Source organism: Colius striatus, chromosome 4, assembly GCF_028858725.1.
Source record: "Colius striatus isolate bColStr4 chromosome 4, bColStr4.1.hap1, whole genome shotgun sequence".
Lineage (NCBI taxonomy): Eukaryota > Metazoa > Chordata > Aves > Coliiformes > Coliidae > Colius > Colius striatus.
In genome coordinates, this window is record NC_084762.1 from 34144394 (window position 1) to 34161785 (window position 17392).

Sequence of the window (17392 nt, forward strand, 5' to 3'; positions counted from 1 at the left end):
TGTTGCAAGGTCTACTTCAGTACACAGATGTTCCAAGAAACTTCAGTTTCCCACTGCAACCCCATGTCCTTAAAAGGGGTCCTAGGGCTAGAACAGTTTCTGGTGCTGCAAATGCTTGCATTTAGGAAAAGCATTATTCTTTTCCTAAAATACAAGCAGTGTGTGACTACAAACACTCAACAAAAATAAATTCTGGGCTTCAATCTCTACCACCTGACAGCCCTCAGGCTATCCTGCTTTGCTACCAGCTGCTGCTACAGGAGACTAGATATCTCCTGTAGGTCCACAGCTAGATTTGCCAGCAATCTGTGGATAGCCCTCCAGCATTTCAAATGGCACTAGATACCTGCACTTTGGCAAATGAATCAAGTTCCTTATGTCCAGCCAAGAAAACAAAAAAAAAAGACATTCTGAATTAAAAACCAAACAAAGCTCGTTTCTTCATGAGAAGTTTTTTTCCTTTATGCCTAACAAATTCTTGTCATTACAGTATTCTGCCTACACCTCTAGGCTTGTTTACAGACGCTGCTCCAGCTTTTGCCATCAATATAGGCAGTATTACCAGAACTTTTTTTACAAGTCTGAACTACTTAGCAAAGGCACAGTAAATTGACTGCCACCAGAAAAGACTGGAGTATGTATGTAGGGTGCAAGGGGCTCCAAGGCTCATTTTGGAAAAAACTAACCCAACTTCCTCACACCCTACACAGCCTCTGCTAAACAAAGGCACTTGGGCTCTACTGACTGGGTAACCTCCCTTCCCTTCCTTTGTCTATTCTTTTTTTCAAGTCCTAACATTTATTACTTTTTTTTGCCTGCACATTTCATGAACAGAGCATGCAATGTAAGCCTGACACTTCCTAAAATGCATCGGTTTCACTCTGTGTACATTTCACAGCCATACTTGCCTAAACCGATGATGCTCAGGCTTGCAGGCAAAACCCAAAAAAGGCTCAATTTAACTGTATGTATGGCAGAGTATGTTCCTCTGTGTGAGGAACAAACACTGTCAGCTCTATGGACATTCAGAGTCCATCCAGAAGGGAAAGATGAGATGCAAGTCACTGTCAAAGGCCCTCTGGGTAGAGGCAGCTGTCACCTCTGTTGCTCTCCCTCTGTCATAGTTGGCCACTTCCTCTGGAACAGGGCTGCAGAGGACAATCCAGAAGGCATTAGGGACACTCTACCTGACAGTTTTCAGTGCAACAAATAGATCATTTGCCCCAGATCCTGCAAACATGCCTTTGCAAACTGAAGACTGTCTCACAGTTTCACAGGAATGAATGTTCTGACTATTACGTATTGCCCCATTCCACTAAAACACCTCAGGGATGTAACTCTTTTCAAATGTATTTGTTCAGATTGTCCTGAACAATTCTTCTTTCTCTGAAATCTGAATATCATCTACCTCAGGTGACATACTTAGCAAAACATCAGTGTTTGCTGTATGCATTAAAGCTGTCCAGCATAATCTAGACTGCCCCCTTTACATCTGCTAAAGAAATAGCAGTGCGGATAACATTTTCAAGAGCATCTAAAATGGCAAAAATTCTATCAGACATGATATTCCACTTGACATCTTGTTTTTTTCCCCAAAAGCAAGTCCACACTTCCCTAGTATTGGGTCCTTAAGACTGCTGCTACAGAATAGCTTGCTGTGTCATCAGCTGGCAGGATGAGAAATATTTATGGGGCCATGGCCTAACAAAATCACAGAAATAAGTGGCTGGAGGTAGAAAATAACGGAATAATTTTAAAATTACTCTGGTGCAAGAAGAAAGATGTTATTGCAGCTGCTCAGATAATTTCTCAAATCATTGCTCTCAGTAGCTCTTTGTTAACCCTGGTTTGGCACACTGTCACAGCTCGTTAAAAATGACTGATCTGTAAGCTATGTGAAGGAGGATACCCAATAACAAGAGGATTTCCTCCTAGCAAGCAGATATGATAAATGGGAAAACTGACAAATGCATCCTTGACAAAACCAGACAGATAATGCTGATCAAAGCAGAGACACACAAAGGCAAAATGCCAACACTGTGCATGTAGATGGAGACACGAAAACCAAAGTCACTAGTTGACTGTCCATCAATTCTTGTTACAATTGAAACCAGTTAATCTATTTGTGATAAGACAGGCCATGGGCAAATGTAGTCAATGTTTCTTTTAATATTAATGATTATCACTTTATTTAATGGCATTTACTGCAAGAAAAAAATGAGATTAGAATCTTATGCTTATGTGTGAATGACAGCTATTAAAGGCAGTACACTAGTACTTTGAAAGTTTGGGTGTAATTCCAAACTCCACCTCAAGTTTCTTCTTTTAGAGGATTTTCAATACAAAGCCCATTTTAAAAAGCGGAAAAAAGCACAAACAATGGAAGAAGAAACAATATAAAGTATACCAAATATTTCCCCTGTGCTTATTTCCCCTTCTGTATTTGTAATTCAGTATATTGTTCTGCTTCTCCTACCTTTCCACAGCCTTTTTTTTGTTAACATAAGAATTCATTAGCATTTGAGTTTATCTTGTCTACATGGTCTCAGCTTCTACTCTAGCAGTAAAACAAGCTATAAGTGCTTCCAGTTGAGCTAGAATGTAACTTGAACTTTTCTATTTCCTGTGTTGCAAAAAAACCCAAAAGAGAAATACCTAATAACTACAACTTACTGTATTTAAAACATATGCAAGGATGAAATTGTATAGCTTACCTCTATACACCTTTCTTTTAAGCTATGGCAAGGCATTAAACTTAATTCTACTGTCTGTCTTTTTTTAAAAGAGTTGCTAATGTAGAAGTCCTGTTATATTTAAGCAGACTGAAATCTACAATAAGATAAAAACAGCTCTCTTGAGAATGAAGCAATAATCTTGTTATGCACGATAGAACAATACACGTTACAAAAAGAAACCTCTAGCACTGTTTTTTAAATGATAAAAAGGTGCTCATACTTCTACTGGCAACCATATTTGGAGAAGAAGAGTGAGAGTTCATTTAGGGTTTATGCTCATCCATTTTGCTCTGCTAAACCCAACTCTCCAAGCAGAATCTTAAAAACCATCAGTTTACGGAGATTTCTTGGACATAAAGAAAAAATTATTTCACTATGAAGGTGATGTAGCCCTGGCACAGGCTGCCCAGAGGGGTTGTGAAGTCTCCTTCCTTGGAGGTCTTCAAGACCCGCCTGGACATGTTCCTATGTGACCTGATCTAGATGACCCTGCTTCTGCAGGGGGGTTGGACTGGATGACCTCTAAAGGTCCCTTCCAACCCCTACCATTCTGTGATTCTATAATTCTAAAGAATCCCTGGAAAATCTAATACAAAGCTTGTGACTACAGGCACCTCAGTACAAGGTGGACAATAATCACAAGCTTTTTTAATGTCTGTCTGGCTAACACACATCACATATCCCTTTCACTGGGAGGAAGCAGTAACAAATGTGACATTTCAAGGGAATTACTTACGTTCTAAGCCCGGCGTTCTCCAATACCAGTTCTTCCAGTCGATTGGACCTACTCACCACTCGCAGTATCTGCTCACAGACATCAGTGGACTGACACAGAAAAGACAGAACAGGGTTAAAAGAACACGAACATGGAACAAATCGTTACTGATTTATAAACTGTACTTTGAAATGGGATGCAGGCTGTGACCATCTTCTTGTCATACATAAATGGTAAGTAAAAATACTAGAAACATTCAAGAGAGTCAGGTGGCAACAGAGAACTTCTGGAGAAGACTCAGAGAAGCAAGAGGAAGACTAAAAGCAAGTCATTTATGAATCAGGCCATCTAATCATAGAGGACAGAATTTTAATAATGATAGTAAAAAATGTAAACTTTGTGATTAATAAAAAGCACTCAATTTTTAAAGAAAATCTTGTTCATATGCACGCTAATCCTTCAGAAGAAAGTGGCAACTAGTATGAAGGAGAATAAAGCCTGACTAGGATTGAAAACTAAACACAGAGAACAATGTTATAAGGCAAACAATCAAAAAAGACCCCAAAAATCTCAAGAGCAAAAGCACTCTAGCTATATACTCCATATATAACTATATATATATATGCTATAACCCCAAGGACTGCTAAAGGCGAGAGCTTAAGGGACACTGTATTTCAGTGCAAATTTGCTCTGCCTACTTAGAAATAAACGCTATCTTATGATCTTACTGTTGTTGGAGTCTAAAATTTGCATGGGCATTTGCAAGTACCGTGAACAAAACGTAATATCAGAAGAGTTTTGTTTGCAATGCTCATGCAAATGGAGAAATAAAACCTTAAATTATTCAAAAGCCATACAGTGAACTCAGTACCTCATCACCTTTTATTATAATATTTTCTTTTGCTTTTGGATTTGCTTTTTTGGTTTTTTTACAGCACATGCTAACCAACATTCACGTGTTGTTCAAAGCTGAATTTCCATCCTAATCATGAAGTGCTGAAGCTACAAGTACAGAGTCCTGCACCTGAAAAGGAACAACCCCATGCACCAGTACAGGCTGGGGATTGACCTGCTGAAGAGCAGCTCTGCAGAGAGAGACCTGGGAGTCCTGATTGTTAACAAACTAACCATGAGCTAGCAATGTGCCCTCATAGCCAAGAAGGCCAATGGCATCCTGGGATGCATCAAGAACAGTGTAGCCAGCAGGCCAAGGGAAGTTCTTCTCCCCGTCTACTCTGCCCTGGTGAGGCCTCATCTGGAATACCGTGTCCTCAGCTCAAGAGGGACAGAGAACTGCTGGAGAGAGTCCGGTGTAGGGCCACCAAGATGATCAGGGGAATGGAGCATCTTTCATATGAGAAAAGGCTGCAGGAACTGGGGCTGTTTAGTCTGGAGAAGAGAAGACTGAGGGGAGATCTTATTAACATTTATAAATATCTAAATACTGGATATCAGGAGACATCCCTTTTTTCTATGGTATCTAGCAACAGGACAAGGGGTAATGGGATGAAGCTGGAACACAAAAAGTTCCACTTAAATACAAGAAAAAAACTATTTTACTGTTCAGGTGAGGGAGCCCTGGCACAGGCTGCCCAGGGAGGGTGTGGAGTCTCCTTCCTTGGAGGTCTTCAAGACCCGCCTGGACATCTTCCTATGTGACCTGATCTAGGTGACCCTGCTTCTGCAGGGGGGTTGGACTAGATGATCTCTAAAGGTCCCTTCCAACCCCTACCATTCTATGATTGTATGATTCTGTGATTCATACCTGGGACTTCTCTGTCTAATGACAGTCTTACATTTTCTAATTTGGGTGGTTTGCATTTTTTTTAAAATAATTAAATATCTTAAAAGCTAAAAAGAAAACCAGCTGCTCTACTACACACGTAAAATCTTATTAATTCTTTCCACAGTAAAGATTATTTTTTTTTCTCAGGACTCTTAACTGAACCACCTTCCCAATTCTACCTTTGCTTTCCATATTTTAATAGTGAAATATTATCACAATGCTTCTACAGCAGTGTGATTGCAAGTGGAAAGTTATGCATGTACTATAAAAACACAATAGATATCATCTACCAAACACAATGTCAGAGCGGGACTCATGAAGCACAATGCATTCAGTGGCCTCTGGATATGTCTGACCTGATACTGACCCTCAGCAGTGTTCCTATGGCATGGATTTACTGTCCAGCACTCTATATTCTTCCTGGAGTTTTTGACTGAAAATGGAATGTGGAGAAGATAAATTTGGGATTTTTTTAAGGAATTGACACTTTTTCAAGACATTTTTTTGTTTTCCACAGAACAGTTACTAAGAACTAATGTAAAAATATCTCAGCTATATCACACGGACTGTTCTTGTCCTAAGCCTTACACTGGTCAGTCTTCTAACTAAGCGAACTATCTCGTTTCGTTGGAGTAGAAACTAATTTATTGCATTGTGCCTTTTAACAACACTGATTTTACCAGCAAACTACAATAGAATTTAAAATACCCCCGTTTCATTGTGTACATAATTTTGAGTAAGATGTCTCAGTGAGAATGAAAAGATTTTTGCTCATTCTTCCCCCAAGAATCTCATTGCCTACTTCCAATTGTATTTTCATGGAAAGTGATAGCTTAGGAATGCAATGAGAGCTTTTTCAGATCAATAAAATTGCATCAATTTAAACAAGATGAGACTCAACATTTTTCAGGACAAAGATTTCTGGATGCAAGCATGAACGCAATTTCTCCAACCACTACCTCTCACTATAAACTTTCAAGTTCAGAAGAAATAGTATCTTTTGGTATATTTAAAATGTCACCTAATTACTGATTTTCTTGACCCTTTCTTCAGTCATTCAACTTGTTTAGATTTGTCCTCTTTTTGCTTTTCAGAAAGAAATCTAGTATGGAAGAATATCAATGTCACACATCAATACATACTTATCACTACACAGAGTTAACTTCAAACAATTGGTCGAAAAAATCCTAAGTTTGCAATGAAATTGCCAGGAGAAAACTAATATATACATGAGAAAAAATCCCATAATCTTGATAATTTCTTTCCACTTCTAAAAAAAACCTCAGATTTCTCTCTGCTTTAAAAGTCAGTTTTCTGTTTAGTTGCCAAATATTATTTGAGGGAGCTAACAACACTTATTGTCTGAGGGAGCTAACAATACTTAATGAAGAAGTTTTATGGGTTTCTGTTATTTCCCAACAAGGTTTTCAAACTCTGCTAACTTAAAATTTTGACAAGACTTGACTCTCAGCAGTGTTTCTATGGCATGAATTAGGTATTAACTGTTTTAAGGGGGAAAAAAAAAATCAGTAGATTGTCCAGCTGTACTTGCCCAAAAAGGATCACCTTGAAAAATGTAAGAGTATCCTCTAAAACACATAACAGCCTGGTAGGAGCAGGAATACTGTTAGAATTTATTACTTACTAATTTCAGATCCTTGGAGGACAGCTTTGTAAACCACTGATTATACTCCAGAGCAGCAACTATAGGTATTAAGTCTCTAGAAAAAGAAAAACACTTTTACACACATTTCGTATAACTGTCAGTTTTGGTCATTTGAAACAATCTCTTAAGTGTTCTTCCATATCTAATACTCCATGCTTTTGCAACGCTAATTGTCCACCATCTCCATTCCTGAAATCTATGCATTCTGAAAAATAAGAAGCAGCAGCAGCTGTGTGTCTTTCTCATATCTTAGTATGAATTTTTAACTGGCCAACTGACTTTCATTCTAGCATGAATTTTTAAATCAGGAATTTGTCTGGGCTGCCATTCCTACTTTTAGCATTACTTTTTCTTCAGCCTGTGACATATTTAAGCTTCTTAATCACCTCTAATTATAATTTAGCACGATGCTAAAAAGCTTTTAGGCAGTCTGATGATTTAATATAATTCCATGACTGAACGCTTCTAGAGAACGCCTTCTTGTCTCATCTCTATAGCTAAATTCCCTCAGGAAGCAGGAGGCTTGTAAAAGGATAATGCATCTTTCAATACAAACCCACCTTAATTGTAAAAGGGATTTCACAAATGAAATTCTAAATTATTCCCATTTTCTTTATACCAAGCCTCTTAACATGATCTACTCTCCCTCTGTTCAGTTTCTTCAGTAGCAGATGCTGATACATGTCATGTCCATACACTACCCCAGCAGAATCATTCATCAACCACCAGCACACCATTTAGCAGTGCAGAATTTGAATCATTTTGATGCAACTGATTAAAAACATAAATACACCTATACTGGGACTTAGAAAGCTTAGACTGCCTTTGTCTTTATAAGGAGACAAAGAACTATAATCTATGCAAACGTATAGAACCAGCAAAATAGTGCCATCCAAGCCTCAGTTTTTGGAGGAAGAAATTTAAAAGCATTTACGTGTATAAGCTACTCTCACCTTCCCTAGCTTATCATTCAGGACATACATAGGTAGGCACAGATTTGCACTAAACGTGCAGCACCCTTCTCCTGTCTTCTTTTCTTCTTCCTTTCCTTCAGTTTTCTTCTACCAACATTCAGACACTTCAGGGTGATTGTTAAACACATAGGAAAGCCAGGAAACAAAGCAATATCACTTGCACAAGCCTTCGAGCCGGCTATATTGGGAAGTGCAGTTGCCAGATTTGGAAGTACAAGCCCATCGCTAAGGTAACAGTAGGAAGGTGTAGCATTTTGCAGCAAAAGTGTAGCCCACCAACTGTGAAGCTCATGCAAACAGACAATTTTCACACTCCTGCAGAGGAGCTAGTGTGTGGTACCCTTCAAGGATTAAGCCTGTTTTCCATCTTGTTCATAGCACACAATAAGTCTCATGGTGAATCCACTGCCACAGTACAGCCTTATTGGCTTCATGAAGCGAAGATTTATTCCTGTCCACCACATTTTGCTCTTACACACACACTTTATCCCCATGTAAAGCAGTAACTGACTAGTGAAATGTTAGGGGGGAAAAGTAACAATTCAGAAGTATTTCTCCTTTAGTCTGGGCAGGCAGGAACCTTGCCTGTGAGGAACGACCACACACAGAAGTTTGTTCCTCTTTTGCTTTCCTCTGGCATGATCAGTAAGACTGTAACAAGTTAGCAGCTTTGATGTCCCTCTTGCCAGTGCCTTTGCCTTGGAAGCAGAATGAATGTAAGAGTGATTTTTCAGGTGTATTTTTGGTGTGCTCACCCAGCAGTAACCAGTCAGCCACAGCTGGTGGTGAATGCTGCAGGGGAAATTTTGGGCAGGCTGATGGTACCACCAACAGATCGGTGGAGCCAAGCTTTTCATGCTATGGATTACCACCCCCAAAAGAGGAAGAAGTACCACCAGCAGTTTTATTTCAGCTGTCAGCAACAGCCCGGTTTCTCCAAAGGAACAGAGTGACATTGATCGAGGATCACTGGCTGCAAGCATTTACACTACCAGGGAGCCGGTAAGGCAGCTTGGAGGGCTGTCAAGAGCTCAATAATTTCTAGGCAGAAGAGGGATTGAGGCAAAACTTGCCTGAGGCTGTCACTTTCTCTCCTCTCCCCTCTCCTCCCTGCCTCCCCAGCCTGCGAGAGAAACAGCTGAAGGACATAGGGTGCTCAGAGTTAGTGGGAAAACCATCACACTTTCAAGATGGTAAAGAAATATTGCTACAGCAGGACAGGAATATTTTAAAACAAATCAGCCCAGCTGATCTGCAAATTCTCATCTTTAAATAGTTTAGTATTCTGCAGTATTCATGGCCTGTTTGTTCAAATCTTAGGAAAGCACAGACACTAGCACCCTTCAGTAACACCAACTGCTAACAATCTTCCTCGCTCTTTCCTCCTCACGTGCCTGAAGACAGTGGAACCCCTATCCGTTCTGCAGTAACTTTACTGGTTAGAAACTTTGCTTTGTCAGATCCTAACATCTGATTTTAAGAAGACACTATATAGTTAGTCTTTCTTCATTTTGTTTATATTTTTAAAGGTGCTTCTGACCAATGAGGGTCCTTTAGGAATTTACCTCTACTCCTCTTGCTCTGAGCTTGCCTAACCTCAGTGCACTTGTTGAGTTTTCCTTTTCAAAATGAGATACTGCTTTCTTCTATTAAATTCTAGATGTGGTACTAACAATGATCTGTATTCTTTTGCAATACAGTTTGAAAGAATGCTAATGATCATTTCCAAAAGCAAAGCCTTCTCATTGTCTTATATTGAATTGCTTATATTCGTTAGTTGACTATATTACCATTCAGAATAATCTAAGATTTATAAAATGTAAATCTGTGCCATTTTAAAATGAAAAAAGATTCTGTTCTTCTGGAATGCAGAAAATCTCTCCAAGCTTCAATAACATTCAAGCTTATCTAATACCTTCACATTTTTTCAATATCTCTGTCCCCTTCCGTATTTAAGATGGCAAAAAATCGAAACAACACAAAGAAAAAATAATCCAGCCAATCACACTTTTCTGACAATTTTTTGAGTGTCCAAATATGTTAAAATATATGCTACACAGATGAAAATCATACTGCTGAGTTAAAAAAGCCCTGCTCACTTTGAGTATTTTTTTTGTTGTTGTTAAACAATTACATGGTTCGCAGCACAACTTTGCCTCGGATAAAATCTCCAAAATCACATTCCCATGTGGCAAGCCACACTATGCACTCTAAGTGTCAGATGCTCTGGGAACTGAAATTCATCTATAATTCATCTTAGGTTGACTTCTAACAGAAATGCTTTACAAGAAATAAACATAAATTGTTTATTTTTGCAATGCATAGTCCCTGTATCTAGAGAACTGATTCAGTCATCCTATATCACTTCAGAGCTTCAAAATGAAGTATATAGTTTCAGCAACCCAAAAATGAGATGGTCAAGATATGTAACAGTCCCTCAAAAGCCAAAGCTGGATGATACATTGTTAATTTATAGCATTCTTGTTGTGCTAAATATATTACAAAAACCCTCACATACATTCTTGAATTGACTGAGATCTCAGATCCTAATTTGTATTTTTAGTTAGTAACATAAAGTGTCAGTTTTCTAAAAATATCAAATTTTCTTGAAACTTCAATCCAAAGCTTTTTTCTCAATAGAGTACTCAACAGGTAGAAACTCTCACTACAATATAGATTCCATGGCATGTATATGATTCCAAAATTGTTTTGAATCTTTGGAATTACACAATCATGAGACATTTAATTAAGTTCTTATTAACAAAGCAAATATATTTTCTCAGTAATGTCCATTTTGTACAGTGTACTTCAATGAAAAGCTTTTGTAAAGCAGCAAATCCATTATTCCATTTTCTGAAAGCCAATTCATTTGAACCAGCTGAGATATTCTGAGATGTTTACTTTTTAATAAGTAATACTTTCAGTCCCAATAAATTGTTCAAATATTTAATTTCTATTGAAGCTGGGTATCTGCAAGTCACTTTTTCAAGAAGGCCTCAGAGTCTTCTGACTTTTATATATGTTTAAAGCATTAGCACGTTCTTGCCCCATGTTTGCTTGTGCTGAGTAGTATTCTCTTCCTTATCTTCTCTCAGCAAGGCTGAGCCAGCCAGTCTTTGGCTACATCCATTATGCACTAGCAGCAGCCTTGCAGTTTTGCTCATGTTACCTCTGAATTGGTCAACACAAGTACTGCTCAATTACTCTGCCATGGGATTCACTGCACACTATGAAAACCCACTGTAGAAGCCGAGCAAGCATCCGGATGAGGTTTATTGTGAGTTTACATACTAGACAGCTCAGGGTTGCAAAGAATGCTGTGGCAGAATACCCTGATTGACTTACTTCCAAATTCAGCCCTCCTATTTTTAAATTGTACTTCTGATAAGATTCTTAATTCTTCCTCAAAGAAGGACTTTCTCAAAGAAACAAATGCTTTCTCTGTCGTAGAGTTCCTTTTTTACAGTTCCTTAAGTTTGTCGTTTTCCTTGTATAATGATGGATTTTAGTTAAGATTCCCTCCCATTTCCTCCTATTTAGATTCGACTTACTTGCAATCCAATTTTCTCAGCCAGCTAAATTCAGTAAACTAAATACAACACTTAACTATATTTCAGTATCTTACAGTAAAATTACCCTCAATTAGTTCCTTTCTGGAAGTACACATTTTTGATAGCATCAGTTCTAAGTGGAGAAACTACTGGCTGGGATTCAGTTGAACAACTTAAACCTTTTACTGACTTGCTGACAAAAAGAATTCCTGTACTGGGTACACCATGGGAAAAAGATTCTGCATAAGTAAAGACTGCATAATTTCCTTTCTTGCTTTGCTCACCAGATGTAGTTGCATGTTTTCTCTTCTGAATTGAAACTCTTATATCTGCCATCACAGGAAAAGTATCTATGTGCTAACTTTTTGGAGTGCTTCCAATAGCAAAATATATTCATCTTCTCAGGCTCCTCAAAGAAATGTACTCTCCATGTGGCTTTTATGCAAAAACAGCAGCTTTGTGCTGAAAACTAAAAATGCTACAGGTGGTCATTTCAGAGGTCTACACATTCAAGTAACAGCTATGAGATCATCCCACTTCAGTGAGAACAGGTGAACACTCTTACACAGAGGAGCAAAGTTTGCAAAACGCTAGCATGATTCATGCATATTGTTTACCTGTGGTCAAGGTGGCTGAAGTCTTGCAAATTCAACTCTCTGGTATCTTGTGTTAGATAAATTGTATCGACATCCTGTTAAAAATACATAACCAAATACATCTTTAACAGAACTGTTGGGTTTTTTTCCAGGAATTGTGATTTACTTATTCTTTCATCACTTGCACGGTTAGTTGAAAAGAGTTCCGAAACAAGACATGTACTTACCCACTGTACTTCTTCTCTATAGGGAAATCCAAGCCAATCACAAACACAGGCATACATCTGTGAAAAGCCTCCTAAAAACAATCCAAGACAATATTTGACACAGTAAAACAAGCAAATAAACATACATCTAACAGGATACTTTAATACTTCTACGTAAAGATCTTGTCTTTCAAAACTCACTCTCTTTTTCTCTCAGAAGGGTGTTCATTGTGCTGCTGAAAGAAACTGAGACTATCCTATTTTTCCTCATAAGGCTGCAAAAATGCTTAAAACAGTGCCTTCACCTACCAATCAGAAGTCTGCTCCATACTAATTACACTTAAAACTAATTACACCTTTACAAGCTTCTGCCAGAAATAGAATTAAACTTCCTGACACCACAATTTCAGCCTTTTTATATTTAAGCCTTTAAATTCATTCTCACCACAAGGTCCAAGTTCTGCTACTGTCTGACTGTCCCACAGGGCCTGGAGATTAGCCAGTCTTTCTGAAGGTTCCATAGTTACTTTTTTCAGAATCCTCCTGGATGCAAAAGAAAGCAGGGGAGTGCAAAAAAAAAAAAAAAAAAAAAAAAGCATTCATGACCTTGAAAGTGTTTTTAAAGTCCAAAATCTTCTTTACTTCAAGTACAATTTTAAACCAATGTGTAGTAAGAACTAGTATCTTTAATACAACTCTGCCTAAAAGTCACGCACATTGTGATGCAGCCCAGCAGGAGTAACATTTATTTGTCTCTTCTTTCTTTCTAACAATTAACTCTGTGACTACTGGAGCAACTAAGCCCTTTTCAACAATAGGATCACTCAAGGTAAGGAGACTTGTGGCCCTCATCTAACACAAGGATGCCCAAAATAGGGGAGATACATGGCATTATTGGTTACCTTGAAACCACTGCTGTTTATTGCTTTTATACAGTAAAAGCTCATGGTGCAAGGAGCCACAGAGCATTCTGAGTAGCTAGGCGTGGCCTCTAGGCTGCACTCTAGTTACCCAGCTCCAATCTTTGTAACTTGGTAGTGTTCTTCCTCCCCTAGACGGAAACACAGTTCCTGTCTGCCTTTTAATAAATTATCTGAATGGCAAGACTGCCTCATAAACTGCAGCATTCCATAAAACAAGGGAGGAGAATTAATAAAATATATCAACTGGTGAAATCTCTTTCCCCTTCTTGTCTGTTCTAGTCTTATATCATCTGTACAACTCTGATGTTTTAATTTTGGAAAGTTGTGCCATCTGAGATGAGAGAAAGAAATCTCATTTCTTTTCTAGGAAGTACTCTATACAGCTAGCCAAAATGCTAGTTCCATCAGTGTTCTCAAGAAAGCCCAGAGAAAACACAGATAGAGGTCAAGGTCTTCACAGACACCCAGATAAACATGCATAGCCTGGAAGCCCTTCCAACACTATTCTTGTCTGCATTTCTCACATCATTACTGAGGTTTTTATGGCAAATTTGCACACAAATATTCACTCATATGCATGCTCTTTAAAGGAAGAGCTCAATCTCCATTAAGGCTGTTAATAGTACTGCCAAAGCGGAAAACTGGAAATAAAAAAAGAAACTGTCAGTCAGATTTTATGAACTTGGATTTCCTACTCCACCTACAGGAAAGGTGAATAATAAAGATATGCACCCAAAATAAAACATATAAATTTAGCCTGACTATTCACATCTCATGTCTGTTATGAAAGTTCACTTTAAAAAAATCAGCATGTCCAGGAAAACTTGCATGATCCATTTTCTCTAATATTGCTGAAAACCAGCAGCTGAAGGAGTAGTAGTAGAGTTGTGTGATCTGGTAGAGAGTGATGAAGGCGAGGCAAGGACAGAGTGGAGAGAAAAAGGAAAAAAAATACTTCTGAGAACTGTTGCAAGATGATAACATTCAGAGGCACAGATACAAGAGAAAAGACAAAGGCAAGAGCAAGTAGAGTAAAAATAGCTGGAAAAGGAAACATATGAAAAAAAGGAACCATGGAAAATCATGGGAAATGTATGAGAAGACTGTCCAAGGGTCAGTTTTGCAGATCAAGGCAGTCAGCCATGCACATTGTTTCACAAACACTGAAAGTAAACAGAAGTCTTCCCTCCTCTCATTTAGGGGGGTGGGGGGTGGGAGTGGAGGTGCATGAGACAGACACCAAAACAACAACAAAAAAACCCAAGCCAAATCAAAAGGAGTAAATTACAATAAAAGCTGGAATCTATGCTATACCTGAGGTGGAAGAAGCACCAAGGTAAAGTGCAAACTTCGGACTCCAAATGCTGTCATTGCCCCTTCAAAACAAAGGTTCTTGTGACCCTACAGACCAGGCATAGCCTACCCATGGTCTGCACTGTCTCCTGGTTCTGTCATACATCTGGACAAAAGCTCAGCACTTGTCTCAAGGTCTTTAACATATATTTAGTACATTACTGAGGTCAGGGTGGACAAGAAATGGTCACTCATCACTGTTTCAGCTAGAGGTGCTCTAAAAGACACTTACACTGGCGAGAGTCCAGGGAATATCTTCCTGAGGCAGGTCCCAATGTGTGCCAGCACCTCGTTCACATCCTCCGAAGATGCCATCTTCATGGAGATGCTGCATTTCTCAGTTTCCATAATCAACTACAAATAAGAGAGCATGAGTACAAAAGCTGGGATTCATATAATTTGTATCCTTTGAGAAAGGAGAGCATTTTGAATGAGAGCTGAATGCTTTGCATGCTGTTAGGAATCTGCTATTCTTTTAAGACATGACACAGCAATGCTCCAGGTAAAAGTTTCTGAAACTTTGTTCTTGAATATACCAGATGACTGTACTCAAACTTTGCATTTCCTAATGGAATCCTGCTTTCCATGGGAATAAAATTTTCAAAGGATCTTGATCTCAGCTGACACTTTGAAAACCAAGAACTTTTCACAGCATTGTCCTCTTTTGAAACAGATCCCAGAACACCAGGAGAAGTGAGCACAGCCTGACAGGAAACTATTGAACAAGCAGGGCTTGCTTCCTCCAGCAAAAAGTAAAAGTCTTTAATGGCTGTGATCCTCTGGAAAAGCCTTAACACTTTGATCTATCCCATTTAAGAAAACATTAGGGTAATGTACTGCCTCAGTTCAGATGAAGCAGTAACTCAGCTTGCATAGCTGTCCCCCTGTCTAGGGCATACGTGCTTCAGTGAGGAGGAAAAACAAACCCTTTTTCAACCCATCCTTGTTATATATTTGAGTGTTTGGAATCAAATCAGATTACTGTCTGACTGACACATCAGGTCTGCTGCTGCTTTCAGCTGCATCAAAGGAAGCAACGTAACATTTTCATCCTCTCCGATGTGAATATTTAGTACAGCCCAAGTCATAAACTCTTTCAGATGATGAGCTGTACTCACTCAGTAAAATGTTAATATTAGAAATAAATAATAAGTGTAAGTTGACAATGGGGACACTGCATAATATTCTACAGAAGATTAGGTTTCCCAGCGCTCCTTTGACTCCCAGCTCACGTCTAGGGTCATCACTAGGATAATCCTCAAAGAGTCTGTATTATCCCCAAAGCACACAGAGAATCTTCACAACTTTTCCCACCAGTTCAACTCATTCCTGAACCTGTTGTCATCACTTTCTGAAGATGAATCAATGAGCAAGTTGCTATTGTATTTCATTCTCTCCAGTATTAACACATTTCACAGAATCACAGAATGGTAGGGGTAAGAGGAGACCTCTAGAGATCAAGTCCAATCCCTCTGCTAAAGTAAGTTCACCTCTATCAGGTCACACAGGAACGTGTCCAGGCAAGTTTTGAAAACCTCCAGAGAAAGAGGCTACACAACCTCCCTGGGTAGCCTGGGCCAGGGCTCCTTCACCCTTACAGTAAAGAATTCTTTCCCCACGTTTCAGTGGAACTTTTTATGTTCCAGCTTATGTCCATTACTGCTAGTCTTGTCACTGGGCTACAGAAAAAAGACTTGCCTCATCCTCTTGATCCCCACTCTTTAAGTATTTATAAGTGTTGATAAGGTCTCCCCTCAGTCTTCTCTTTTCTAGGCTAAACAGCCCCAGGTCTTGCAGCTTTGTCTGCATTTCCTTGTATTACTCTATGCACTATTCTACGGTGGGAAGCTCTTCATGGCTTTGAGATGCCTGGCACAAGACTACATCCTTTGGCTATTGCAGATTTAACATGCTGTTTGCAGGAAAACTGCAACAATACCATTTTCCCCACAAGTAGAATTCTGCCTGCCTTCAGCTCTGAGCCTTACACATTTAAAACACAAACGTGTAAACATGTAAAACCTTAAAGAAAATTATTTTAGGAGAACGGCATGATAAGTGAGGCTGCTGAAAATCTCTTGTAAACTTGGTGTCTATGCCTCTAGGAATAATTAGCATTAGCTACTGTGGCATTTTATTACCTTAAGTAAATAAAGCCACAAAAACATACACAGAATTTACTTAACGTCTCCCCATTAAAATAGTAAATATCTGGACTTCTCGCCTCCCATCCCTTTAAGAAAAGCTTTAAAAGCCAGGTTAAAAAGATGACATGTTAAACATAATGAGAGCTTTTCAGAGTTGAAATAAAGTGTCAGATGCTCCTATTTTTAAAAAGCTTTTTAAAAGCCAAACACACATGAAACACATGAAGGCTTTGATACAATCCAACTGTCAAGTCTTGTCAACAATTAGTCTTATGAATGAAAAATATATTAAAGGCATTCTTCTTTTCAGCACTTTCTCTTTGACATTCACTTTTTTGGCACATAACTTGCTGTCAAATGCATTTCGTGTTGTATACAGCACTGGCATGAAGAACAGTCAGAAGTAAATAATTTCTGCCTGCAATATAAGCAGTAGCTTTTGGCTTCACCATAAAAGTATTCACCACAAAAGCCATTCAAGCTTACATGGTGACAATTATATACCAGCCATCATTGTTTCGTTATCTCTGAGAAAAATATTCACTTATAAGACAAGTGAAAACTTGGACTACATTGAACTAGGAAAAAAAAGTGTTCCTTATTGTCATCTAGCTGTGCAACACATTCCTAAAACTGACTCTTTAAATTCTTATCATTAAGGCTTTAAAGCATCATGAATGTAAGAATGCAAATGTGCTGTGTGCTCATCAGAAAGGGACATCTGCATGTTAGAGCACTGT

At 38.7% G+C, this 17392-nt stretch overlaps 1 protein-coding gene across 7 annotated transcripts in view; it reads right to left on the bottom strand.

Annotated features, from left to right (window-relative positions):
• CARMIL1 (capping protein regulator and myosin 1 linker 1) overlaps positions 1-17392 on the bottom strand; it is a 212858-nt gene that overhangs the window by 96786 nt on the left and 98680 nt on the right. For all 7 annotated transcript variants that reach the window (XM_061995599.1, XM_061995601.1, XM_061995598.1 and 4 more), the window contains exons 5-10: positions 14738-14859; positions 12675-12772; positions 12251-12321; positions 12045-12118; positions 6882-6957; positions 3472-3560 (exon numbers count right to left, since the gene is read on the bottom strand). In XM_061995599.1, the coding sequence (XP_061851583.1) occupies positions 3472-3560; positions 6882-6957; positions 12045-12118; positions 12251-12321; positions 12675-12772; positions 14738-14859 (530 nt within the window). The remainder of the gene's footprint in view (positions 1-3471; positions 3561-6881; positions 6958-12044; positions 12119-12250; positions 12322-12674; positions 12773-14737; positions 14860-17392) is intronic.